Source organism: Hydra viridissima, unplaced genomic scaffold (assembly GCF_058129835.1).
Source record: "Hydra viridissima isolate aposymbiotic clone 2 unplaced genomic scaffold, HvirCarnegie_v1 scaffold_1, whole genome shotgun sequence".
Classification (NCBI taxonomy): domain Eukaryota; kingdom Metazoa; phylum Cnidaria; class Hydrozoa; order Anthoathecata; family Hydridae; genus Hydra; species Hydra viridissima.
In genome coordinates this window covers 14,751,940-14,776,741 of record NW_028324300.1, presented here as the reverse complement: position 1 = coordinate 14,776,741, position 24,802 = coordinate 14,751,940, and the positions used below count along the sequence as shown (strand labels likewise).

Genomic DNA, 24,802 nt, shown 5'->3' with positions numbered 1-24,802 from the left:
TTTCTGATATTGGGTTTATAGATTTTTTAACATTAATTACAAGAGTGGTTTTTTTGTTACCAGTTTGAACTTTATTCTCATTTAAGTCATATATTAGTCAAACTAAAGCATGGCTTTTACAAAAATAAATTTTAAAAATCATTAAGACTTACTATAAAAATAATCACGTGAAAATATTTAAATAATTAAAAAATCTAAATAATATGGAATAAAAATCTATAAAAAAATCTTCGAAAAAAACTAAATAAATTTTTCTTCTCCATAATCTAAATCTTTCAAAAAGCTTCAAAAAAAAAAATCATATTTGTATATTGTTTTTACAATTATTAAAAACAAAGAAAAAGTTTAAAATTTTTAACACCAATTAAGTTGGGCTTTTTGCCTCTTTAAAGGTTTACAGTATCATTTTTTAACTTGTAATTTACTTAATTTCTTGATTTTTATTGAGATGATTGTATGTCATTTATGAATTCACTTTAAATTATTTTAAAACCTTTTATTTCTTAGTTTATTATTACCAAATGCTGCATAAAAAATGCTTGTGGTTTAAATATTCCAGTGAATATAAATTTACCTAATTTCTTGATCATTATTTAGATAGCAGCTAATTGTACATCATTTTTTGTACACGATGAGTTTCTACTATTAACAACACATACACACACTCTGCGATGTATTAATTTGAATTCATTATTGAAAGGTACGTGTTCTACTTTCTTTTTTATATACACAAAAGTAGAGTATCAGCATAAAATGATTGTTATATTTTTTCAAAATGAACTCCTGGCTAATATTTCTCAATAGATCCATCTATTTTACATTAATGGAACTTCATGGCTAGTATTTAATTGTGTTTTTAATTAATGCTTTTTCCAGAGCAGCTACTATTTGATACAATCTTGTCAAATATAGCAGTTGGTCTTGAAAAAATCTAAAAAAACAATTTTTATTTTCAAATTGAACAAATATTTTGTAGTCTTTTTTCAGGCACAAAGTAATATCAGCAATTGAACCATATTTTTACAGTAATTTTTTTCAAATGCAATTAAATTATCTTTCAAATTCATAATTAAATTTAAATTTTTTTTAATCTTAAACAAAAATATTGTTTGTTGTTTAATTAACACATAAAGTTCATATTAACAAATTTTACATTTTATATTTTAATTCTACATTGAGACTTTTTGGTTGTAACACAATCTATGAGGCTATCAAGTATGGATTTCTAATACCTAATGCCATTGTTTTTAAAAGATTGTTTTTAAACAAAGTTTGAAAATTAATTAGGCAGAAGTTTTTATTATGAAAAAGGTAGTTTAAACTGGGGATATAATTTCTTCATCAAGGCAAAATTTTGAAAATATTCATAATGTAAAGTATTATGCTCCTGTAATTTAGCTTTACTTTTCTGAGGTTTCTCTGTAAACATAACATCAAACTCTTTTGTATTTCTCTCTGCAACTGTTTCTTTTAGTAAGCAATCTAAGAGGTGAATCATTATGTTTTGATGAGGCATCACGAAGAGTTGAACGTGGTTCACGTTTGGTCACTACTATTGCACAGGGAACGTTAACTGTACTGCAGGTATTTTTCATGAATTTTCATTGAATAATTATATGATTTTTATATGTACATCAACTAATAATTTTTTTCAAAAAGTGCCAAGTTATGAAAAGAACTACTTTAATGTAACTAAAAATGGTAATCATAATTTAAATATATAAATATAAATATTTTTAGAGAAAGTATTTCTATTATTAAATTTATGCAACTAAGTTCAAGAAGAGAAATCACTTTCTTCATTAACTAAAAAGAAAATATATATACAGGGTGGGGCAGAGAAACTTGCTTATTTGAAACATATATTATAACAAAAGTATTGAATATATACAAAAGAATTTTGTAATAGCATAATCAAGAACAAGTAAATTTTACAATTTGCCAGTTTTAAAGATGATATCATGCAAATGACGTCCGTTATTGTCAATATATTGTGTCAGTCGTGTCTGGAAATTGGTGTTGACTCTTTCCAGCATCTCAATAGGAATGTTGGTGATGGCTTCATGAATGTTATTCTTGAGATGGTTCAGGTTGTTGGGTCTGTCATGGTACACAACAGGCTTCAGATGTCCCCACAAGAAATAATCGCAAGGCGCAAGATCAGGGGACCTGGCTGGCCACTGAAGATTGCCCCTCAAAGAGATCATGTGCCCAGGAAAGGCTTCGTTCAAGAAAATCATGGATGCTTTTGATTTATGCGCAGTTACACCATCTTGCTGGAACCAAACATCATCCAAGTCCATCTTGTTCAGTTTTGGCAGGAAGAAATCCTGTAACATCGTCACGTAACGCTCAGATGTCACCAAAACTGTCCTCTCGTTTTCTTCGAAGAACCAGGGACTGATTATTCCAATTCGGGATATTGCGCACCAAACAGTCACACGTTGCGAGTGTAGAGGTTGTAGGTGAAGTTCTCAGGGGTTTTCAGCGCTCCAATACCGCATGTTCTGCTTGTTCACAAGCAGGTCATCAGGCAAGTTGAGGGCCCTACACGCAGCCTCACTAGCATCGAAGTCCCGAGGAATCAGTTCCTGGGGGACAACAATCTTGTAGGGATGGAACTTCAATTCCTCATGAAGGATCTGTCTAACAGAACGAGCTGATAACCCAAGAGCTGATGCATGCTTGCAAGCAGATTGTCGGGGAGACCTCAAGATGGATTGCCACACCGCTTTGATGTTCTGCGGAGATCTTGCAGTCCTTTGGAGACCAGGCTTCTTCACATTTCCAGATTCCCTGAAGTTCTTCACCGATGAAATGATTGACTGCTGTCCTGAAACACGGCCACGAGGTGCAACATTGAAGTGCCAATGAAATTCATGCTGTGTAGCAATGATTGATTTACCACAGGAAAAATATGCCTCAACCGCAAATGCACATTCCACAATCATCCATTCCATGACTACTGCAAAGAAAAAAGAAAATAAATTAATGCGGTTCATCATATAAACAAAACTTTACAGTTTGTGCTCTTGTTTAAGCCTCTCCTTAAAGTTATCATAGCAAATCACACTTCAGGAAGGCTAATTCAAATAAGCAAGTTCCTCTGCCCCACCCTGTATATATATATGTTTTTAACAAAATCTGTTGATACACCATTTTTAGATTTGTAGTTTATTTTTATAACTTTTTTTTTTTTTTTTACAAATGATAAAGATTGCACAACATTTTTTAAAATGTTTTTTATCAAATTTGTTTTTACATTTTTAAATTTTTCATGAAATCAAGAAATATCTAAACAAATAATTTATATTCCAGTGTTTCTATTTTTTAACTGAAAAGGGTAATTTAAACTTTTATAACTGGTGTATAAGTTAAGGTGTATCTTCCACAAATGACTAATTTAATCTTTTTGCATTCTTAAGGAATGCTATAAAAGTCCTCCATTTGCTTGTCAGATAATTGATGAAGTTACTAAAAAGCCTTTTTCACTACTGTTGCTAATGTTGGTAGTAAAAGTGTAGTACTATTTTCATCTTCCTAAATGGTATCAACCTCTGTGTTATCAAGCTTCTTCATAAGAATGAACATTTGCCCAGTAAGAAATTGTTGATAGAGAGAAACAATAAGAAATTGTTCTCTACTCTGATGACAATACCAGTTAAATTAGGGTTTTTTTTTACCAAAAATATTTCTATTTTGCTGTAGCTTGTCCTTGAATGGTTTAAGAAAATATTTGGTTTTACCGCTACATCTGTGTTGTAATTATCTTTTAGCATCGGTTTTATGAAATTTTTCAATTGAGACTAAAACAGTTGTTTCTACTAGGTTTTCCTGCAATTTTATTTTATTTTAATTTTACTATGTAATAATAAGTTCTAAGATATTTTGAACCCCAGGAACACCCATCAATCAAACTTTTGATGTTTTCTTCTATAGTGAGTTCTTTTACTTTGAATTGAGTTTCTTGTTACTGTCAAGTTGGTTTTCCAAATTAGTTCTCAACTCTTTATTTTTTCTTCAAGTAACAGCCACTCACATTTTTTAGTGCAAAACTGGAACTTTTTTCAAAGCTCTTTGAATATGGTCAATTAATTGTATTTAAGTCAAGCAGACAATTTAACCCTGTAAAAAAATTTATTCTTTGATTTTAAATTTAGAAAGCTTAATTAAAAAGTTTAACTAGAGCTTGAAATGAAATTCTTGTCCACTATATAATGACTGAATGAATAAGTCAACTGGGTTTATATATAATATGACTGAACGAATAAGTTAACTGTGTTTATAAATGGACTTGATTTATATGTTGAGTTCATTTTTTTGACAGATTGGCTAAATGTTTCAGCTAGTACACTCATTTGATAATAGCTTAATGTCTTAATTTATACACTTTTGCATACAGTAATACAAAGAAAAATAAAATTTTTATTTATAAAATTTTTTTTATTTATAAAATTTTTAAAAGTTAAAAAATTCAATTCAAAAGAAAGTTTTTTAATTTTTAAATTTTATAGTTTTTTTTAAACTTGATAATAATATTAATTTTGCAATTAGCAATGACTATTTTCCACTTGGTTTCAACTAAATGCAGTAAGTTTAAGTTTGATGTTTATCTTCAGGGTGATATTTTGCAACTTACAGTTTGAAATGACTCACCTTCAATAAAATGTTGCAAACTATTTATTTGACATTGATGGCCATGAAAAAGTTTCATGACCAAACTCCACAATTTAGAATTACTCTCAATTTGCTTTATTTTTCCTTTTATTTGTTTTTATTTTTCATCAAAAACTTTGTTTTCTATTATTTAAATGTAATAACAACAGCTTATTTTTCCACATAATTATTTTAGATGCCTCGAGGTAACCTGGAATCTATTCATCCACGTGCTTTGGTTATCAGTTGTCTCAAGAAGTTATTGTCAAAGTATGTTTTTGTTTTTAAAAAAACTAATTCTTTAAATACATCACCTTTGGTCATCTTTTTTTGAGAATTAAGGGTAAAACATAAAAGCTGGCGAGAAAATAAAAAAATCAAAATATTTATTATAAGAGATTGATACTTTGTTCAAAATACTTTTTTAGTAAGCCTATATGAAACACAGTTTTTAAGTAATTAAATAGCTATTTCAAACAATATTTGAGGTAGTGAATTCAATTTCTTAAAAACTATGCATCATATCCTATTTTTTATTATTTTTTTAATTACACTGGTTAACAAAGTTTTAACTTTTTTTTGTCACATGAAAACAAATGTCAAATTTTGAATGTACTAGGGCCATCAAACAATAATATATCAGTGAAAAGTAATATCAGTGAAATTATTGGTTAATATTTGTGAACATTTAAGTTCTGATTTGTTTGTTACTCGCAGTGCCCAATTTTGCTGGAAAGAATTCCAGATGAAAATCCAGCATATGTATAAGAATATTTATCAAATCTTTGTATCAAGTTAGAACAAATTCCAGACTATAATCCCGACTTTCTGATTGATTTGGAGGCTTTGGCACAGGCAGTTCGGCACTATATCAGATGGGTCTGTAGGCTAAAATGTCTAGATTCTTGTTTAGCCCAACCTAATAGGAGTCTCATACATGTTAAACAACATTTATGTGGAATCCAGGATTTATGTTGATGCTAGGAAATCCAAAATAGTTGATATAGCTTTGTTCAATTAATGGTGTGAATTTTTGATGCTGAGACATTAAAGTTAATTCTTCATACACATAACAAAATCTGTTGCAGTTGTTAGAACATGTGACATTTATGATGTAATTAACATAATTAAAAGGTAAACTGGATGTGATTGAAATAGAATTATTATATATTTTTAATGAGGGTACACCAACATAAACAAAACACCATCATAGAGTTCATGTAACAAAAACAGTTTACCAGTGTTATTAAACTATTTATTAAAAAAGTCACTTGTGCTGGCTAAAAGCTGTATAATTCTAAAACTTATTTTAAAAAAGTTGATATTTGTCTCAAACTCTGAAAAGATAATTACTTTGTTAGACATTGGTAATTATTAACAATATTTTGTTTATATAATTAAAGAATGTTTTTTTTTTCAGTCTAGAATATGCGGAAGCAATGACTATAATGCGCAAGCATCGTATCAACTTAAATTTATTTTATGACCATAATCCAGAGGTTTTAAATTTAAATGTTAAAATATTTTTGTTTTATTTTTGACTTTTTCAATAATACGTTAAATACTGTTACATGACATTGAATAATAATAATAATAGAAGTAATAATATGTGTGCAATCTGTTTTTTTTTTGTTTTTTTTTTTTTTATAATACTGCTTTGTTTATCATTTCAGCTTTTTCTGGCTAATATTGATAGATTCATATCAGAAATGGAATCTGTTAACTATATCAATCTTTTTTTGGCTGATCTTTTGTAAGCAATTATTTTAGAACATGAAAAAAGAATTATATTTATATCTTTTATCTTCATTTCTTCTAAACAAAAAATTATTCTTTTATTTTCAATTTTATTTTAATATTTTAAAATAAAATTAGCTTATTGCTAAAATGAAGCTGGGACTGACTTGTGTTTAAAAATTCTTTAATTTATTTTTAAGCTGGTTTTTTTTTAGGCCAGAAGATGTATGTACAACTTTATACTTGCCACTCTATTATGGAACTAGCAAACTTATAAAGATGTAAGTAAATTTATTTTAAAAACGTTATTGATAACTTACTGTTACAGATTTAATGATCATCATAATATAGACTTTTCAGATTTTTATTCTCAAGAGTTTTAACTTACGGAACTTGTCAGTGTTATTACATGAAACATCACAATATAAAACATGACAAAAATGACAAAATGAAATATTAATAAAATTTTAGTAAAATTGTTTTAGTAAAATTTAAGTAAACTACTTTGTAAAATGGAAAAATGATGTCGAAAAATAATTTTTTTCTATTCTTCAAAAAATAAAAATAAATTCGAAAATATAAAAAAGAAAATATTTATTATTTTAATATACTATGTAAAACTTTGTATAAAACAGCTCACAAACCATTGATTTAAAGTTTTTTAAGTTAAAATTTAAGTTTATTATTTAAAATAATTATCTTAAGTTTTTTTTTCTTTAGTTCACCAAAAGATTCTTTAGACAAAGTGAATTTAATTTGTAAAAGCTTTCAAGAAATAATAGAGAAGAAAACCAATAAAAATCGGTAAAATTTAAATTCCTTTACTCATTAAAAGTTTTTTTTCCAGTAAAAAAAATATATAAATGTTAATAAATTATAGTTTTATTTGAGTAATTTTAAAGATATTTATTTTGTAAAATAAATTTTAATTGAGTTAGTTTTCATCTTAGTTTTTCAGCTCAAGTTCAAGTCTTTGAAGAAACATTTTTAATAAGTAAAAAATTATTTCCAGGTTACTGCTGCCATTACTGACAACATATGCACGGCAAAATGACTTAGAATCCGTACTACTTAAAATAAAAGAATTAAGAGGTTCTTGTTAATAAAAAGTTTACTATCAGTAAATCTTTAAGTTTTAAAATTTAAACCCAAATTCATAGTTATAATGCTATTCTTATTCCTTTTTTTATCTTTTTTTTTTTTTTTTACTTTTAGAGAATCCATTGACTTCTCCTGATGCTATTACTTACACTGCTGCTTTAGTTTATATATTGTATCTGGTTGATGTAAATGCTCTATTTGATATTGCGCTTGGTTTATATGATTTTGATCTTGTCATCTTAGTAGCAGAAAAATCTCAAAAGGTAAAAATTATTTTGTAATTTTAATATTTTTATATCCTTGGATGTAAATAAGACAAATAACACAGCTAACAGTGCAGCTCTAAAAATATTCTTAAAAAGTTCAGTATTTTGTTTCTAAAATAAAACTTATGAATTTTTTTTTTCTTTTTTTTTTAGGATCCAAAAGAATATATTCCTTTTCTAAATAACTTTAAGAATATGGATGAGTTCTATATGAAGTATTCAATTGATAAATACCTAAAAAAGTATTCTAAAGCGCTCATTAGCATATCTAAATGTGGTCAGTGTTTTTTTTTTTTTAATGCAGTTCAAATCTTTTTATCATATTATTATTTTATGATATTATTATTCATAAACTTCTTTTATGTTAATTAAATTTATTTTACAGTGATCATTACAATTTATTATTTATTATGTACTATAATTTATTTTTATTATGTACTATAATTTATTATTAGAAATAAAGTTCATAATTCAGAATTGTTTTCTTTGTTGTAGTTGCAATTTTTATAAATATGTGTCATTTGCTTTTCAGAAAATTGCTTTGATGAATGTATAAAGTTTGTGAAAGAACATCGCCTTTACAAACAAGCATTGCAATTGTTTGAAACCACTTCAATAAAGTACAAGGTAATTATTTCAATCTCCTAATTGAAGAGCAAGTGGTAATTATAAAGTATACAGCTGCTTGAAACTATCAAAGTAAAAAGTAATGAAATTTTCATTGGTATAAAAGCAATAATTTGATTTTGAATGATAATGTGTTGATGACACAATGAATTCATTTAACTTCAAGTCAAAAAAGTGGATCAAAATATTTGTCTGCTCTATTAATTTGCTATTATAGAAAATTAGTATGGACTATGCCTCCTATTTAGAGCAACAAAGGTTATATGAAGATGCTGCAATCGGTAAGTTTTGTGTTTTTCAAGAATCTTTTTTTTTTTTTTTTTTTTTTTTTTCAATGTTGATTGTTACAAATTTAAAATGCAATTTTTTTTTTATATTTAGTTTATAGCAGATGTGGGTACAGAAAACAAGCATTAGAGCAATTCAGTAAAACCAAAAATTGGAGCATGGTATTAACTGAAGCAAAGCTGCTTGAATACTCTCCTCATAGTTTTATGACATTGTGCAGAAACCTTAGTGGTAAGCAGCTTTCTGAAATCTTTTTCGTGTTTGTTGCATGTAACTCACTTTTGCATGTTCAATTTTTTAAATATTTTTTGTAGAGCGTTTAAAAAGTGAGCATATGTACAAAGAGGCTGCTGACATACTGGAGCAACACGTCAAAGTTTGATTCTTTTTAAATTACCCTGAATTTGATTCACAAGATGTGCTTGTTCGAAAAATGTTTTTTGTAGTTTTTTAATCCAGGCAAGAGAAAAATATCATAGTTATTTAATTGTAGGACATAGAAGAGAGTGTAATTTGCTTATTGAAAGGTGGTTTGTGGTTTAATGCAATTCACTTAGTAAGTTTTTGAATTTCTACTTGCTTTATGATTTAAAATGTTTTTACTTCTGAGTTTTTACAATGATATTTTTAGATACACAAATATGACCGTGAAGACTTGATTGAAACCAATTTAAAGCCAAGTATACTTGAATGTATGTGAAGTTTTTCAACAATACATATTATATTAAAATTTTTAATTCTTAACTAAGTCTTAATGTTTATGGTATTTGTTTATTGGAGGCTGTGACCTCACTGAAGCAAAAATAACAGATTTGCAAACAAGATTTATGAAGCACACAAACCGTTTAAATGTTGTTGTTGCAAACAAAGAAAAAAAGAAGCTAGAAATTAGTGAAGGCATCCATGATGAAGCTGAAAATGATTTATTCTCAGATACAACTAGTGTTACTGGTAATTCAACATCTTCAACAAGTTCTAGAGGTTCTCGATCATCTTCTGGGTAAACATTTTATAATGTAGAATAATGTGCTATTTACTGCATACTGAATTTTATATTGATGCCAAATCAACACAAACATCAAAATATTTTATATTCAAAGTTATTTTGTATTAATGCTTAATCTACACATATATTAGAATATTTTACATTCTTAACTGTTTTAATGTTCAAATTTAATTTTTGATCAATATTTTTTTAAATTTTCTGCTCTTTGATCCATTTTTTCGGCTCTATGGTACAAATGACACACAAGCATTTGAGCTTTTGACAAAAGTTTCAAATAAAAGTTTTTACTAAAAGTTTGCTTGTAAAGTTGAGAAAAATAACGTACATTTTCTTTGTATTAGCCATTCAAGCAAGAGTCGAAAAAAAGTAAATCGTAAAAAGTATAGCTTAAAGGAAGGTGGTGCTTATGAAGAGTTTGCTCTGCGAGAAGCTCTTGCTGAGATAATCAATATTGCTGATAAAATGAAAGGTGAGATTTATTGATTGGTGTTGCTATTGAATAATTCAAAATAATTAAATAATTAAAAATAAATAATTCAAAATAATGCTTTGAAACTTTCATGAGATAAGTTTTTTTTCCCCCTGATAAAAACTTTTTCATTAAGCTTAGTCAATTACTTAAACAGCTTTTTAACATCAAATATTTTAACATGTTTATTACTTTAATGCAGCAACTGCATTAAAATAATAAAAACTTTGAATAGTTTGCTTCCTATAAGCACTTTGTGTTCCTTTAATTTCTTTACTTTCAAAAACTTCTAAGTCAATTTATATTTGTTGCTAATAGTTCCACAAAAGTTTGAAACAAAAGAGAATTCATAATTTTGTGTATAGTAGTTAGCGTTGTTTAGGGCAAAAATGAGGCAGTTGTGAAATAGGATATCTGTTATGTGACTCCTATTAAGAATAACAAAAGTACACCCATTATAAAAACCAATACATACATATCATACATACATATCTACATACATGCATGCATCCATGCATGCATGCATGCATGCATGCATACATACATACATACACACATACATACATACATACATACATACATACATACATACATACATACATACATACATACATACATACATACATGCATGCATGCATGCATGCATGCATGCATGCATACATACATACATACATACATACATACATTCATGCATACATACATACATACTTACATACATACATACATACATACATACATACATACATACATACATACATACATACATACATACATACATACATACATACATACATACATACATACATACATGCTAGTGTGATAACAAAAAAACTTTTTTTATGAAACCACTTGCAATCGAGGAAAGTTTATGAGTAATTAAAGAATATAAATTGAATTTTTGATTTTTTTAAAAAAAGTTCCCCCCCCCCCCCTCTTCGGAAGAAAAAAGTGACTAAATAATTTTTTTTTAAAAAAAACGACATGTGTTTTTTGCTTTATTCAAAAGAGTATTAGTAATAACTAAGCAACTTTTATTAACAAATAAGATACAGAACAACTAGCAATTTGTCCAAAATGTACAAAAAATGTTTAAAAAATAGTTTTTGCTATGAACTTCAGGTTCAAAAATTCAGTTTTTCTTGATTTCGCATGAAGTTCCTCCATCAGTTTTACAGCACGTTCAGCAATTTGGTTAGATCTGGGAATGTCAATTAATGACTCTTCGACTGACCAATGCATCTCCAAACACTTAACTGCTTTCTTGCATTTTATCTTCATGAGTGAGGTAAACAGTTCATTGAAGGACGCTTCATTGTAGTGTTGCGAATGGAACCAAGCATTTGCCCATTCGTAGCAGATGAAGTCGCATGCTGGAGTGAGGATATTGCGCCACTCTGGTATCAGAAATAATGCTATAACAGCATATATCGCATGTGAGTTCCACCTTGCCTGGTGTAAATTTGGGAGTTTCTTCCAGCTGATTATAGGCCAACGTGAAGTTGTTTTGTAATGACGATATGCCTGACATAGTTCAAATAAGAACTTAAAATCATCTCGCCATCCAGGGTTCTTGCCTGTGTTAACATCATCTGTAGCAACGAGGTGGTAATCAGCCTGAAGAGAGACATAGTTTTCTGTTAATTTGTTAATGAAGGAATAGTTGAGTTCTGGTTTGGTTGTTGGCTCTTGAATAAGAAAATCCATGACATGCTTCAGAAGGAGGTCGAGCACATGGTGCTGACAGCCAATATATTGTGGCTTCTGAAACCCCTTGCTCAAGACATCATCCTGTATGAGCTTTACAATCCCGTGCAAACGACCAGTATTTACTGCGGTCGTGTCGCAGATTATCATGCAAATATTTTCCCAAGCATCGTTTTCATCAATTAGCTGATGAAGTTCCTTGTGAATGGCCGCGGCAGAACCACTCTCACATTTAAGAATACCGAGTTTGATTTCGGTTGTCAAATTTTTCAGCAGAACAACTTGATACTCTTCCCCTTGCATTCTTTTACCATCAAACTGGAGACAATTGGGATCATTGCTTTGAAGTTTTTGAACAATTTTGATTTTAATTTTCTGTCCTTCAGAGATTACTCGTTTCCAGACACCCGCCTGACTTGGAACCGGCACATCATGACCATGTTCAGCAATGGTTGCAAGAACGTCATGTGCTTTATGTGTAGAAATGTTGTTTTTCAGTACTAGTAAACCCGCTGTTTTAGTGCTTGATCTTTGGTATTTTGGTTTGCATTCAGGAGAAGATGACGTGGAAGAAGAGGTTGGCAACTTGGGTGAAGAATCAGAGGTTTTAGAATCCGAAGATTCTGAGTCACTTTCATGTGTTTGTGTGGGTTGGGATTGAGAAGAGCTGGCTTGAGGTTGAGTTGTTGATAGTCGGATTCGTTTTCTTGGGTGGATTGATTCCAAAGGGGCTTGTTTGATCATTGAATAACCAATCTTTCCTCCACTCTCAACTTGCCTCTGGTAGAGCTCTTTATCCTCCGTGCTTTTCCATTCTCCATTAACGTTAGTGACATCAAATAACTGAGAAAGTGTTGCAGTGAATTTATCAGACGGTTTCTTTTTGTTTTTGTCATATAGATCAATCAGACTATTGAGCTTCTTTCTGATGAGTGCGCTGGATAATAGTGGAAAGTCTAGAATTTCCCTCCAGAGCAATTCTATATCCGTAATCATAATTTTGATTCGATTCAGTCGCCGTTTTTTGCTGTTGAACAGAAAAGTGAAGTTTCCAAGAATTTGACGGTTTGTCGGCATCCGTGTGAGATTGGTTAGCTTTTCAACAGATGGAATACTTGGATCTCTTTTCTGTTTAGAAAAAGAGGGTAGATTCTTCTTCCAAATATACCTGTTTGACTTTACACTGTTGCTGGAATTTCTATAAGACATTTTATTGACAATCTTGCACTGAAAACAAAAATATTCAAACGAGTTAACACTTCACACGGTATAGCAAAATACCGTGTGAAGTGTGTAAGTGAATATATTCAAAACAAAGATAATAAATAACATCTATTAACAAACTACTTAACTAACAACCATCTGTAAATGTCTAGTTTATAAACAAATGGAAAAAGCTGACTGGAATGTGCTTAAAACCAGTATCGAACGTCATATAAAAAGTCAGTGTGAAATTGAAACCGATAGTCAAACAGTGCGATGTGCGCACAAAAAAAAATAAAAAGGTGGGGGAACTTTTTTCAATTTTTTTAAAAACTGATGTTGCTACTCTCATCTACCTACAATTGTTCCTCTAATGTAAAGGGTTTCAGTTTCGAAACAAAAAATAATGATAATAGTTATTACCCTAATACATACATACATACATACATACATACATACATACATACATACATACATACATACATACATACATACATACATACATACATACATACATACATACATACATGCATGCATGCATGCATGCATGCATGCATGCATGCATGCATGCATACATACATACATACATACATACATACATACATACATACATACATACATACATACATAATACATATGTTGTTCAAGTTCAACTTCTACTTAGTTTTGGCATTCTACAACTTTCTGTGTATGATCAGGTTTCTTTTTTTTTGTTTCTGACTTTTGCACTTTTTCATTTTTCCTAACCCTATTCTTTATTTTCCTTTATCTTCCTCTAAGCAGTTTTAAAAAGCTCCTCAGTACTCCTCAAGAGTAACGTCTCTGAAAGTATTCACCTTTTTTGCTTCTTATTTACTTTTGATGAGATTGATGAATAATCTTCTTCTAATCTGATCTTTGACCCCCAACTGTACCATGATGGCAAAACATTCTTGTACCATGCTTGTGATTGTTATAAGAAATTCATGATTAGAAACAAAGTGTATATATATATATATATATATATATATATATATATATATATATATATATATATATATATATATATATACATACATACATACTTTGTCCTGTTTTTATATATTTTTATATAATATACATTCCTATATAATATTCTATATAATATTATCTATGTATATTTTTTCTATAGTTTCCTATATATGTTGTTTATACTTATATTGCTGTTGAGAATAGATTTTTTCTTCTTTGTTTTCTACATTTTTCTATATCTCTTTATTTTTCTGTATAAGTTTATCTAATTTTAATTTAGAGGTATTTGCAACTTTTCTTTCATCCAAAGCTGTTTACTGTTGTTAAGCTAATTTTTTTCTTCTTTGTGTAAAAAGTTGTTGCCATAGTTTTAATTTTTTAAAAATTAACTTTCTAAACAATAAAAATGTTATAGCGCAAATACTTGTTTCTATATAAGAAAATACTTACATACCCTACTAATATTTCTCAGTTATGTTTTCATTTTCATGTTTTGCAATTTGTACTGTTTTGTAATGCACACTTGTAAAAAAATCACAAGATACCATCTTGAATACAGTCTCATAGTATCTTAAATATAGAAGCTTTTATTTTGTATCATATTGTCAAAGGCAAAGTACTTTTTAGTTTTTCCTGATCTTAGTACCTTCAAAAAAATTCTTTACAGTTTTATTGTAATATTGTAATTTTTAAATTAAATTTGCTAAAAGTTTGCCAGTTTATTGCGTCACTTTTATTTTTTTTGTTTAGAGGAAGTTTCTGAGTTGTTGAAGGTAATGTGTCTGTATTACTATGAAGATAAAGCAAAAATTATCCAACAAGGGTTTGAAACTCTAATTAATACAATTGAATCACATATAAAACAAATATGGACTGAAAATATACAAAATTCGACTGACATAAATAGTTGTCAATATGGACCAACTGCTACAGTCCAGTCCATACTTACGCAGCGAAAAACTGTAAAAGGTATTTTAGTTTTCTTTTTCTTTTAATTTAGTTTTCTTTATAAAAAATCCTAATTTGATGCAACCTACTTAATCCTTTTTTTTAAATTTTTTGGTCCACTTTTACTTTACTTAAACTTTTACTGTTGAATCCAGTGAATCAACACATTAAATTTGCAAGTTAAACCAACAACAGTCTTTAATTGGCTTTTAGAAAATGATCTTTCTACGTCAGTTCAACCTACCATGCGTCCCAATGTTCAATGGAAAGTTCACATGCTTCGAATATAGAATATTGTAAATCTCAAATTGTCTATACACCAAACAAGAGTCTTGAAAGAAATTTTTTAAGCAATGAGCTACGCAGATAATGAAACAATTTTAAGAGCTCATTTAGTTGTAGAATTATTTTTTACTGGGTGTGATGTAAAAATAAATAAAGATATAACTACTTTACGATCATCTCTTGTCTTTTAATTTCATTCTTAAAATATTTAATTCCTTATTAGCTAAGATACTTAAGCTGACCTAAAACTTTGCAAATTTGACAATTTTAATGATTGTTAAAGCATGTCAGAGTTTATTTTTACATTTATTTTCAGTGTTGCAGTGTTGTATATTTTTATATTGTTTATCTTTTGATAATCAATAGAACTCCTTTTTTTTGCAAAGGGGTCTGAAATAGAAACTTTGGTTTATTTTGTAAACATGTTTTTCTTAATATTGGGAACCCATCGCTAGGCTGAATGTAGTACTTAATAGCTGAGGTGCTTATCCTACATAAATATCTATAAATTGAAAAAGTCAATGGTGTAATAGAAACTATTATTATATGAAATAAGTAGACCTCATATATAAATTAAGAAAATTTATTTTAAGTAACTATCCAAACTTTTGTGTGTGCAGATTTTCTTCAAATCAAATATGGCACAATTAAGCAGTTATGAAATGCAGCGAAATAAAAACATTGCTGAAAACAAGAAAATGATGGAAAGTTTGGGTTTGACGCACTCAGTAAAAATTTTTTTTTTTAATTCTTAATATTACATTAGATTATTTAATAAATTTTGATTAGTTTTCTAATTTTTCTACATTTGACAGGTATGTATTCATAAACTTCATTTTATATACATACATTTTTTTTTCTATGAACAAATATTCATTACTATCTAACATAATTATGAATAATTATGAATAATTACAAATAATTATGAATAATTTTTCATCTGACAAATAATCTTAATCCTCTCTAAGTTCAAGGTGATTCTACAACCAATAAAGAAAAAAATTCCAATAATAAAGCCCAAAGCTGCTGTGAAAAGAACATTTAGTGGTCAGGATATAATACAAAATGAAAATTTAAATGGTTCAAGAAAAAGACGTTCCTTGAGGATCAAAGGAATTGTGAGTTTAATTGGATTAAGACTTATAATAGTATTTAAGTAAATATCTTTTAAAGTTAACTAGAATAAGTTTATAAGTGCCCTACTAAATGTAGGCAGAACCTCTGTGAATGGATCTATGATTCAGTTTTGTAAATATATGATCCCTCATAATTTTAAAAAACTTTAACCCAAAAATCAACTCCAAGTTGAAAAATTTTTTTTTGAATTTCATTTAGGAAGCTGATGAAAATAACCTGCCGGAGGAAGAAGATGAAGATTATAAGCCAAAACTAATAAAGAAAAAACACATAAATTTATTTGGTCCCATAGAAAGTATTTAACTTAATTTTTTTTTTTTTTTTTTATTGCTTTTTATTGCTTTTTATTTTTTTTAGTGTAATACTGTTTTTAGAAATTATAATAAGGGGATGAATAAATTTTCAACATGCTATAGACATTTCTAATTTTAAAGTTCAAAAGAATTTTTTTGAAAACCATGATATTAGGAAATGTCAAAAGTTTTCTTACCTTTCATAATTTTATTATGTCTGAGTTTTTTTGTTTTATAGTTGTTAAAATTTAGTATGAAGTCCTTCCAAGTCAATCCAACAATTGTATTACATTTCTTAGAAATGTGCTTTAGCAACCCTACTGGTATGTTTCAGATCATTGTCTTTTTGAAAGAAAAATGATAGAGTGATCCTAATTTGTTAATATAAAGCACAAGGTTGTTTTGTAAATTACTTACATATCCAGTTCCTGTTAATTTTTCTTCAATTTGAAGTTATAAACTCCATTTAAACTTGAGCAAAACAAGTACATTACCACCTCCATATTTGATGGTTGCTTTTGTAGTTTTTTTTTCTAAAGATCTTCTTTTTTTTTTTTCTTTCCATACAGTTGGTCTTTTTTTAGAACTCTTTATTTTAAATTTACCTTCGTACATTCTCTAAGCCACTACCATGATCATCAACATTCATTTGCCATTCCTCAACACTAATTTCGTTGGTCTTTCATTTCGGAAAAACTTTGAAGTAAAACAGAAGAAGTAATTATTGAATTATTTAAAATTTTACTCCTGGTGCAGACAAAATTAATTTAAAAAAAACTCAGCAAAAACAATCAAAAAATAAACTTACAGCACTAAATAAATCAATAGGTATGAATACTTATGTCATAGATAAAATGCACTTTTAATTTTATATTCTAAATACAGAATTATTCTTTAATATTATGTTTGCACATTACTTTTTTTTACAGCAATAAAGAATAAAAACATTAGATTATGAAAAAATATATATATAGTAAGTTATGGGTATAAATACATTTAATACAAAAAATATATAGTAAGCTATGGGTACAAATACATTTGTTGCATACTGTATATACTTAACATAGTCTTGTGCAGGACAAAAAGTTAAAAAAATGAATAATAATAAAACTATAAGATTTCTATAGACCTTTGGAATTTTATAGGAGTCTTATAAAACTTCTCTAAGATTCAAATATTTTGCACATATGCCTTACATGTATGATATTTCCTTTACACTTGATCTTGAAATGCTTTTTAACTAAACTTTTTTAATTGTAATTTGTTGTTGATTCAATTTCTAAATGAATTTTATAGATATTCCAGTAGGTACACACTGGGAAACTCGTATGGAATGTAGTGCTGATGGTGTACACAGGTTAAAAAAATTTCTTGCGACAAAAAAAGATGAAAAAATTCATTGAAAAAAATTTTTTTTTAAATCTAATTTCTTCATCTTTGTTTTTCCTTTTTTGCATAATTTTTGCATGATTTTTTGCATAATTAATGTAGTGCTGCAATATCAAGAGACTGAAATTATGTTTAAAAGTACTTTGTTTCAAGTTTTTGGTCTGATTGACAAAACATTTATAGGTAATATTTTTAGACCAACTGTTGCAGGCATTCATGGTAATGAAGCAATAGGATGTTATTCTCTTGCATTATCAGGCGGTTATGAAGATGATATAGATTTAGGAGAAAGCTTTACTTACACTGGATCAGGTTTTTGTGATAACTCTTTTTTTTATGCAAAAAAATGATCTTTTGGCAAAAATCTCAAGATTAAAAAGTAAATTTTTTTTTTAATTTAAAATTTTAAAAAATGTTTGATATTTAGAAAAAAATAGTTTATTAGTATTTTTGATATCAATAATTGAAATTCCAATACTTCTAAAATTTTGATAATTAAAAAATGCTGAGAATTATCTCACAGAAGACTTTCTCAATTGCCACTATGATTATGAGCCTCATAGAGTAGCTTATCTGCTTGAAATTTGAAGTCACACTATATGCCTTACTGTAGCATATAAGCTAACTCATTTGTAATTGTTTGAAATGTAGCAAAAAAGAAAATATATCAAGTTTTTTCAGCTAAAAAGCATGTTTTACTACAAATACCTTTTTTAAAAAAAATATCTGCTTTGATCTAAAAAAAGTGATTTTATATCTGACATTCTTTTATCTTTGATATTTATTGAAGTTACTGACATTTACAAGTTGTTTGTTAAAAATGTCAAACTTTTCTTTTTTAGGTGGCAGAGACTTGAAAGGCACAAAGAACAACCCAAAAGTATATATATATATATATATATGTATGTATGTATGTATATATGTGTGTGTGTGTGTGTGTGTGTGTGTGTGTGTGTGTGTGTGTGTGTGTGTGTGTGTGTGTGTGTGTGTGTGTGTGTGTGTGTGTGTGTGTGTGTGTGTGTGTGTGTGTGTGTGTGTGTGTGTGTGTGTGTGTGTGTGTGTGTGTGTGTGTGTGTGTGTGTGTGTGTGTGTGTGTGTGTGTGTGTGTGTGTGTGTGTGTGTGTGTGTGTGTGTGTGTGTGTGTGTGTGTGTGTGTGTGTGTGTGTGTGTGTGTGTGTGTGTGTAATTAGTATTATTTTATTTATTATTGATTTGAATTTTATATTTATTCCTATGTTTTAGAACTTGAGGACTGCTCCACAATCAAAAGATCAAACATTAACTAAAAGTTTGTTACTCGTAGCTTATATTTATTTGTTTGTTAGCTTATATTTATTTTTAAAACTTATAGATTAAGTATGAGAGTTATAAATTAACTATGACTAAATATAAAAGATTCTTTAATGTTTATAACAAGAGGATAAAATATGTTGATAAAGTAAAGACCTGCTGTAATTATCTCATAATGTTGCTGCTAAAAGAATTATTTCTACCAATTACAGTTAGTATTCTATTGTTCTTTTAAAGTTTTTTGTTTGCTATCTTTCTTCTGCAGTTTAGTCATAGTTTTGATTTTAGTGAATCTTGCTTTATCACTGAACATTGATTCCAGGCAGCCTGTGCGTGTAATCCGTGGCTATAAATGCCCCAGTCAGTTTGCCCCAGAATATGGATATCGTTATGATGGTTGAGTTTTATTTTAGATATGCAAAGTTTTTTTAGTTTGCCAAAATAAAGTTTGGAAATAAATTTGGTTGGTAATTGAATCATTTTTCCTAAAGTTCAAAAAAATTAATTTCATCAAAAAAAAAATTTAAAGAAATTAATTTTATCAAAAATAAGTTAAAAGAAACTAATTTTGTTAAAAAAAAATTTAAGTATTGGTTATATAAATGAATCATAAAAAATTTAGAAAATTTTTCTGTCACTAATTTTAGGTTTATATACTGTTGAGAAATCATGGTCATTCATAGGCTTAAGTGGTTTTTTGGTATGGAAATTTATTTTAAAAAGAGTTGATAATCAAGATCCACCTCCCTGGAAAAAGAGTGATGTAAGAGATATTTTTTTACTCTGATGTAGTCAAAAAAAAAAAAGTTTTTAATTTATTACAGAAAACAAAACCTTTCTTCTAGATTAAATACGAAAACAATAACTTTTTGGAAAATCAAGTCAAAGAAGATCAATAAAATCACTTCATTAACAGGATAACAGAGCCAAAGATATCCCATAAGTTGAATGAAATTGTTTCATTAAAATATCACAGTAGTCATGTTTTTTGTTAGTTGACCAGTGGAACTCTAGTTATAAAATGTTTTGAATAAACATTTCATTAACGTTTTACCCCTAAAAAAGATTTCAGCAAATGTTCGTTTGGATTTGTTGATAAAGGGATAAATATAGACAATATATTTACTAGTTTTTAAAGATTTCTTTTTTTTTGGTTTGAAATAAATATTTCAAATATTTTTTGTTTTATTTCTTTGTATATTTTAACTGAGATTATGTAGTTATGTAATTAAAACATATTAAAGTTTATATTTAAAAGATTTAATTGTTAAATGGTTTTAAATCATTTCTTTTTACCATTTTAGTTTTCTTAGAAACTTCGTGTTTATTTCTTAACAAACCTGCTCCATCTACTTATCTTTTATTAACCTTTTTTTTACTACATTTTTATGGCAAGCAAATAAACAACTTTTATGGGAAAGAAAAAAAGAAATGACGAAAGTGTGACTTTAGCAGTCCTATTGTAAGCATATATAATGTTAATGATTGGTCGTTATTTTTTGATAATATATGTTGAACCAACTTTTTTTTGAGGCTTTATTTTTTTCTCTGTTTTTATAATATTTTTCCTAATTAATTTCTTATTTTAGAACTTAAAAAAAATTCGTGTTTAAACGTCTTTTTAAAGTTCCATCAAATGAAAAAGTAAATAATATGCAACTTGTTGTATTTTCAGAGAGCTGGAAGATTCAAAAGCTCCACTTACTCAATTTGATTATGAGTGTGCTATTTTTTCAGCATTGGACTCTCTTCATGGCCAGGTATTTCATGCTTCGTGAATTTTTTTTTTTTTTTAATCCATATGGTTCGCAAATTTTAAAACTTATGAAATAAGAACTTATGAAATCGGAAGTTTTTTTTAACTATGATTTTGTAACCATAACTTTTAGATTTATATATTGTAAATGTGACGCTTATTTATGGATAAGAACTTTTTGTATGAAGGATCCCATACATCATTTACAAAAACGTGGATACGCCACTGATCTCTATAATAACTGGATAGCGCAACTCCGTGCAAAACTTCTTATTTTTTGACGCCAAAATCGCCATATTGGAAAGCCCCAAAAATTTTAATCCCGTAAGCTTTAAATTCTGTTTTTCGGCTTATCGCTTTATCGCACATATCAGATTTCATTGTTCTGGGGCTTTCCAATATGGCGATTTTGGCGTCAATTTTGATATTAGAGATGCGCTATCCAGTTATTATAGAGATCAGTGGGATACGCTAAGTAAGTCATGTAGCTACTAGGGGTGTCCGATATTTTTCTAGAATATTAATGAAAAAAAAAAAAAGATATTCTTAGCATTTCGGTTTATCTGCATAATAAGTGTTTTATATCAAACGAAGAAGCGAATGCAGTTGTGGATGGCCACGTCTGCAATGGCTTCTTCATTCGATGGAATCTCTTCTGGCTTGGAAGGAGATAATAATCACTGGGATCAATCCACTGAATATGGTTTATGGTAAAGTACTTCGTACTTTAATCATTTTTAGCCAATTTAAAAATGCTTTTTTGAGCAGGTGTATTGTATTCTTCGCTAACTCTTGTCTAAGCTTAGAACTTTTTTCTTCCAGTTGATCCAAAAGGTTCGCATAATGTTTAGAATTGATTTACTTTTCTGAAGATCGGCAATCAATAAAATTCCTTTATAATATCATAATAAAACTGTTACCATAACCTGCTGGTGGAACAGCGTTTGCCTTCTTCGGTACACTGGCTTCAATCCATTGTGTCGACTTTTTTTTCTTTTCTTTTCTTTTTCTTTTTTTTTTTTTTCTTTTTTCTGGTTTTTTTGTGGTGAATTAAAATTTGATCAACAGATGTGAAACAACGCTTGAAATTCATTTTACGCTTAAAACATTCCAAAAAAGCTTAAGAAACAAGCATTCGAAAAAGATTTTGATGAAAAATTACCTGATGACAGGTAATTTTTGACTTTTTTTAAATTGTCAGATCAATATTTTAAAATTAGAAGAAAAAAAAAAAAAAGGGCAGGTGGGGGGATAACAAATGCTGTTAAAATTTGTAACAGGTCTGGTTTTTCCTCTGTGGTCTTCAATCATTAAACAATAAACAAATTTCTTAAGTTTCAGTTGTCGTTTTGTTTTTGTTTTGAAGCTAAATCAATAACGAAGCAAAAACGTTTTCTGTCTAAAAGTAAAACAGAAAAATTCCCTGATGATAAAAAATGGTATAGCACGTGGCAGTTGCTTTTATTTTCCGTAAGAAGTTAACTTGTAACGATTAGTTGCATGCATTTAAATACAAAACGACCATCATCTAAATAATCATTAAAAGTTGTCTTAGAACACACGATAGGACTTGGAAAAGTCAGATTAGAATTCTAATAACAATCTGTTAAAGCTTTCATCACGGTTTTTATTTTCAAATTTTAGCAGTATAAAATGGTTCCCAGAATTCATCAGTTCATTTCGAAAATGAAAACAAAGCATTTAATCAACAATTCACTTTTTTAGAAATTTTAGTTCTTAGTTTGATCAATAAAAATTGTGTTAATTCGATTTCGAATTTCAAAGATACAGATTTCCTTTTATCGTTGCTTCAAGTAAAAACAAGATCTAAAAAACCATTTCATTTGACATCTCAGGTTGGAAAAAAATTTTGTCCTAAACTTTCAAAACCAATCAAATGGTAGAAGTCCCTTTCGCAGTGAAACGAAAGGGACTTCTACCATTTGATTTTTGTTCCTCATGATGACATCAATTCATTTTTGTTGTAGATTGGTTCAGCGATTAATTTCGACATAAGAAGTTATGAGAATTGTTCTGCTAAATTGACTTTGTGTAAAAGGTTTGTTGGTTTGGTTAAAAAAATTGTGCATTTTTATTTTAAGTTTTTATAATATAAAGGTATGTAGGTCTGTTGTAAAACGCGAGACTTTCATTTCCTTAAAATTTTTTTCTTTGATTTGTCATATCTTTTAGAAACCATGACAATAAGTTTTATTTAGCAACCATGACAATAAGTTTTATATCGATGTAATATCTGGATGTTTGATTTCCCATACTTAAGATATTCAACGCTTTTTACAAATGTTCAATACATTATCTAAGATTGAATAAAAGTCGAAGAACGTTTTCGTTATTTTAATAAGGTTCTGTTACTACCACTTAATGAAGCGCCAACATTTTCTTCTGATAATTTTACTCTTATGACGTAAGAATCCAAGGGTTCATATGTCATAGTGAAGGAAGAATTTGTTTTTTTATTACGAAATTTTATGAGGTTGATGCGCTATATTTTTATTACGAATAATATAGTGATCTTACAGTAATACACTTTTTGTTTCAAGTGAGCTGGAAAAGTTTTGGAGCGCACTTTCATTATATGGTTATTATGAAGGTAGACGTTGTGCGTTTCGTGTGACAATTTGCGATGACGTGTCGAAGTTTTAGAGAGCTTTTTTATTTTAATCGTCACGATTAGTAAGACTAGATTTCCTTCGCTTTCTATTTTAAGTCACTCACTTAAAGTCTCCAGCTTTTTCGAAACTCGCTCGATTAAAAGTTTTTAAATGTTGATCGACGAAAGCAACTGATGACTAACTTACACAAAATCATATTTCAATTACGACTGAGAAATAAAGAATTCTGGGAAATGAAGAACTTTGGAATAGAATTGTTCCTGTTCGCCATTGTGGTTACTATTTGTGTTGTTATTACAATTATTGTTATTTTAAAGCCTTTACGAATCCTGAAAATGTGAAACTCGTTTCTCTTTTTTTTTTTTTTTTGTTTTTTTTTTTTTGTGTTTAAATTTAACAAGTGGGTTGATATTTTTACCCGAAAAGTCTTCCCAAAAAAAGCAGGCTGTAAAAATTCAATGGGGCGTAGGTATTTACTGTCAAAAATAAATATCTACACAGAAAAGTCATGCGTTACATTTTCGAAGTTTAAGAAGTGGTTTAAGGTTAAAAATAAATAAAACTTAGTACATACACACGTGACTAAACATGCGTAAATTTTCGGCCCTGGGATCTTGAAAGTTTTTGTATAAATTATATGATATAAATTATTTTATATAAATTATAATTTATATAAATTATAACTTTAAAAATAACAAATTTAGCAAACTGTACAATAAATGGAAAATTTATGAAATTCACGCAATATTTATGAAATACAATATAAACATTTCCTAAATTTATGATTTAGATTCGATTTTTTATTGATACTTTTCCGGTTCGGATTTCATTCGAGAATTTATTGAAAATATACCACATTTCGTCCAGTTTAATTTTGAACGCTAATTAGTTTTGCTAGTCTTTATAAAAAACAACAAATCTGTAATTTGAACATCTTCTTAAAAAATCTTTTGTAATTTTTATTTTTATTAACACTCCATAGTGAAAATACTCAAAGAATGATAGCAATTTGAGGTCAACAAAT

At 28.3% G+C, this 24,802-nt stretch overlaps 3 protein-coding genes across 5 annotated transcripts in view; all 3 read left to right on the top strand.

Moving 5' to 3' along the window:
• The window catches only part of LOC145187298 (putative elongator complex protein 1), a 30,344-nt gene extending 14,888 nt beyond the window's left edge, over positions 1-15,456 (top strand). Inside the window, exons 14-33 of one of the 2 annotated variants that reach the window (XR_016452440.1) lie at positions 598-700; positions 1,475-1,584; positions 4,853-4,926; positions 6,077-6,155; positions 6,330-6,409; positions 6,609-6,674; positions 7,114-7,197; positions 7,406-7,485; positions 7,609-7,757; positions 7,914-8,037; positions 8,293-8,387; positions 8,636-8,668; positions 8,769-8,906; positions 8,990-9,051; positions 9,169-9,231; positions 9,307-9,367; positions 9,456-9,675; positions 10,023-10,150; positions 14,798-15,016; positions 15,209-15,456. Coding sequence is in view for 1 of the 2 variants with exons in the window: in XM_090087178.1 (XP_089943304.1) it covers positions 598-700; positions 1,475-1,584; positions 4,853-4,926; positions 6,077-6,155; positions 6,330-6,409; positions 6,609-6,674; positions 7,114-7,197; positions 7,406-7,485; positions 7,609-7,757; positions 7,914-8,037; positions 8,293-8,387; positions 8,605-8,668; positions 8,769-8,906; positions 8,990-9,051; positions 9,169-9,231; positions 9,307-9,367; positions 9,456-9,675; positions 10,023-10,150; positions 14,798-15,016; positions 15,209-15,285 (2,076 nt within the window). In the remaining variant the exon portion in view is untranslated. Of the gene's footprint in view, positions 1-597; positions 701-1,474; positions 1,585-4,852; positions 4,927-6,076; positions 6,156-6,329; positions 6,410-6,608; positions 6,675-7,113; positions 7,198-7,405; positions 7,486-7,608; positions 7,758-7,913; positions 8,038-8,292; positions 8,388-8,604; positions 8,669-8,768; positions 8,907-8,989; positions 9,052-9,168; positions 9,232-9,306; positions 9,368-9,455; positions 9,676-10,022; positions 10,151-14,797; positions 15,017-15,208 lie in introns of both variants that reach the window. The other variant, XM_090087178.1, reaches the window with a different exon arrangement.
• Positions 15,457-15,793: 337 nt separating this feature from the next.
• On the top strand, positions 15,794-20,671 carry LOC149893498 (uncharacterized). The gene is made up of 10 exons (XM_090087579.1): positions 15,794-16,008; positions 16,249-16,398; positions 16,616-16,712; positions 18,007-18,067; positions 18,296-18,411; positions 18,942-18,979; positions 19,342-19,387; positions 19,678-19,785; positions 20,037-20,152; positions 20,235-20,671. The coding sequence occupies exons 1-10, from the start codon at positions 15,919-15,921 to the stop codon at positions 20,286-20,288; spliced, it is 876 nt and encodes a 291-aa protein (XP_089943705.1). The 5' UTR covers positions 15,794-15,918; the 3' UTR covers positions 20,289-20,671.
• A 24-nt stretch (positions 20,672-20,695) lies between these two features.
• Positions 20,696-24,121, top strand: LOC149893497 (ribonuclease P protein subunit p14-like). Of its 2 annotated transcripts, none has more exons than XM_090087740.1 (4): positions 20,696-20,851; positions 21,065-21,149; positions 23,134-23,204; positions 23,874-24,121. In XM_090087740.1, the coding sequence occupies exons 1-4, from the start codon at positions 20,802-20,804 to the stop codon at positions 23,926-23,928; spliced, it is 261 nt and encodes an 86-aa protein (XP_089943866.1). In that variant the 5' UTR covers positions 20,696-20,801; the 3' UTR covers positions 23,929-24,121. The 2 variants fall into 2 exon arrangements, with proteins under 2 accessions (XP_089943866.1, XP_089943860.1); XM_090087734.1 differs by having other exon boundaries at positions 20,703-20,851; positions 23,707-24,121.
• The last annotated feature ends 681 nt before the right edge of the window (positions 24,122-24,802 follow it).

Excerpts from the sequence above, each read along its gene's own strand:
- LOC149893497 (XM_090087734.1), top strand. The coding sequence starts at position 20,802 with ATGGGAAAGAAAAAAAGAAATGACGAAAGTGTGACTTTAGCAGTCCTA. Across the intron at positions 21,150-23,133 it reads TGGACTCTCTTCATGGCCAG|ATTGGTTCAGCGATTAATTT; the intron begins GTATTTCATGCT and ends TTTTTGTTGTAG. Across the intron at positions 23,205-23,706 it reads AAATTGACTTTGTGTAAAAG|TGAGCTGGAAAAGTTTTGGA; the intron begins GTTTGTTGGTTT and ends TTTTGTTTCAAG.
- LOC149893498 (XM_090087579.1), top strand. The coding sequence starts at position 15,919 with ATGGCACAATTAAGCAGTTATGAAATGCAGCGAAATAAAAACATTGCT. Across the intron at positions 16,713-18,006 it reads TTTATTTGGTCCCATAGAAA|ATATTCCAGTAGGTACACAC; the intron begins GTATTTAACTTA and ends TGAATTTTATAG. Across the intron at positions 18,068-18,295 it reads AGTGCTGATGGTGTACACAG|ACCAACTGTTGCAGGCATTC; the intron begins GTTAAAAAAATT and ends TAATATTTTTAG.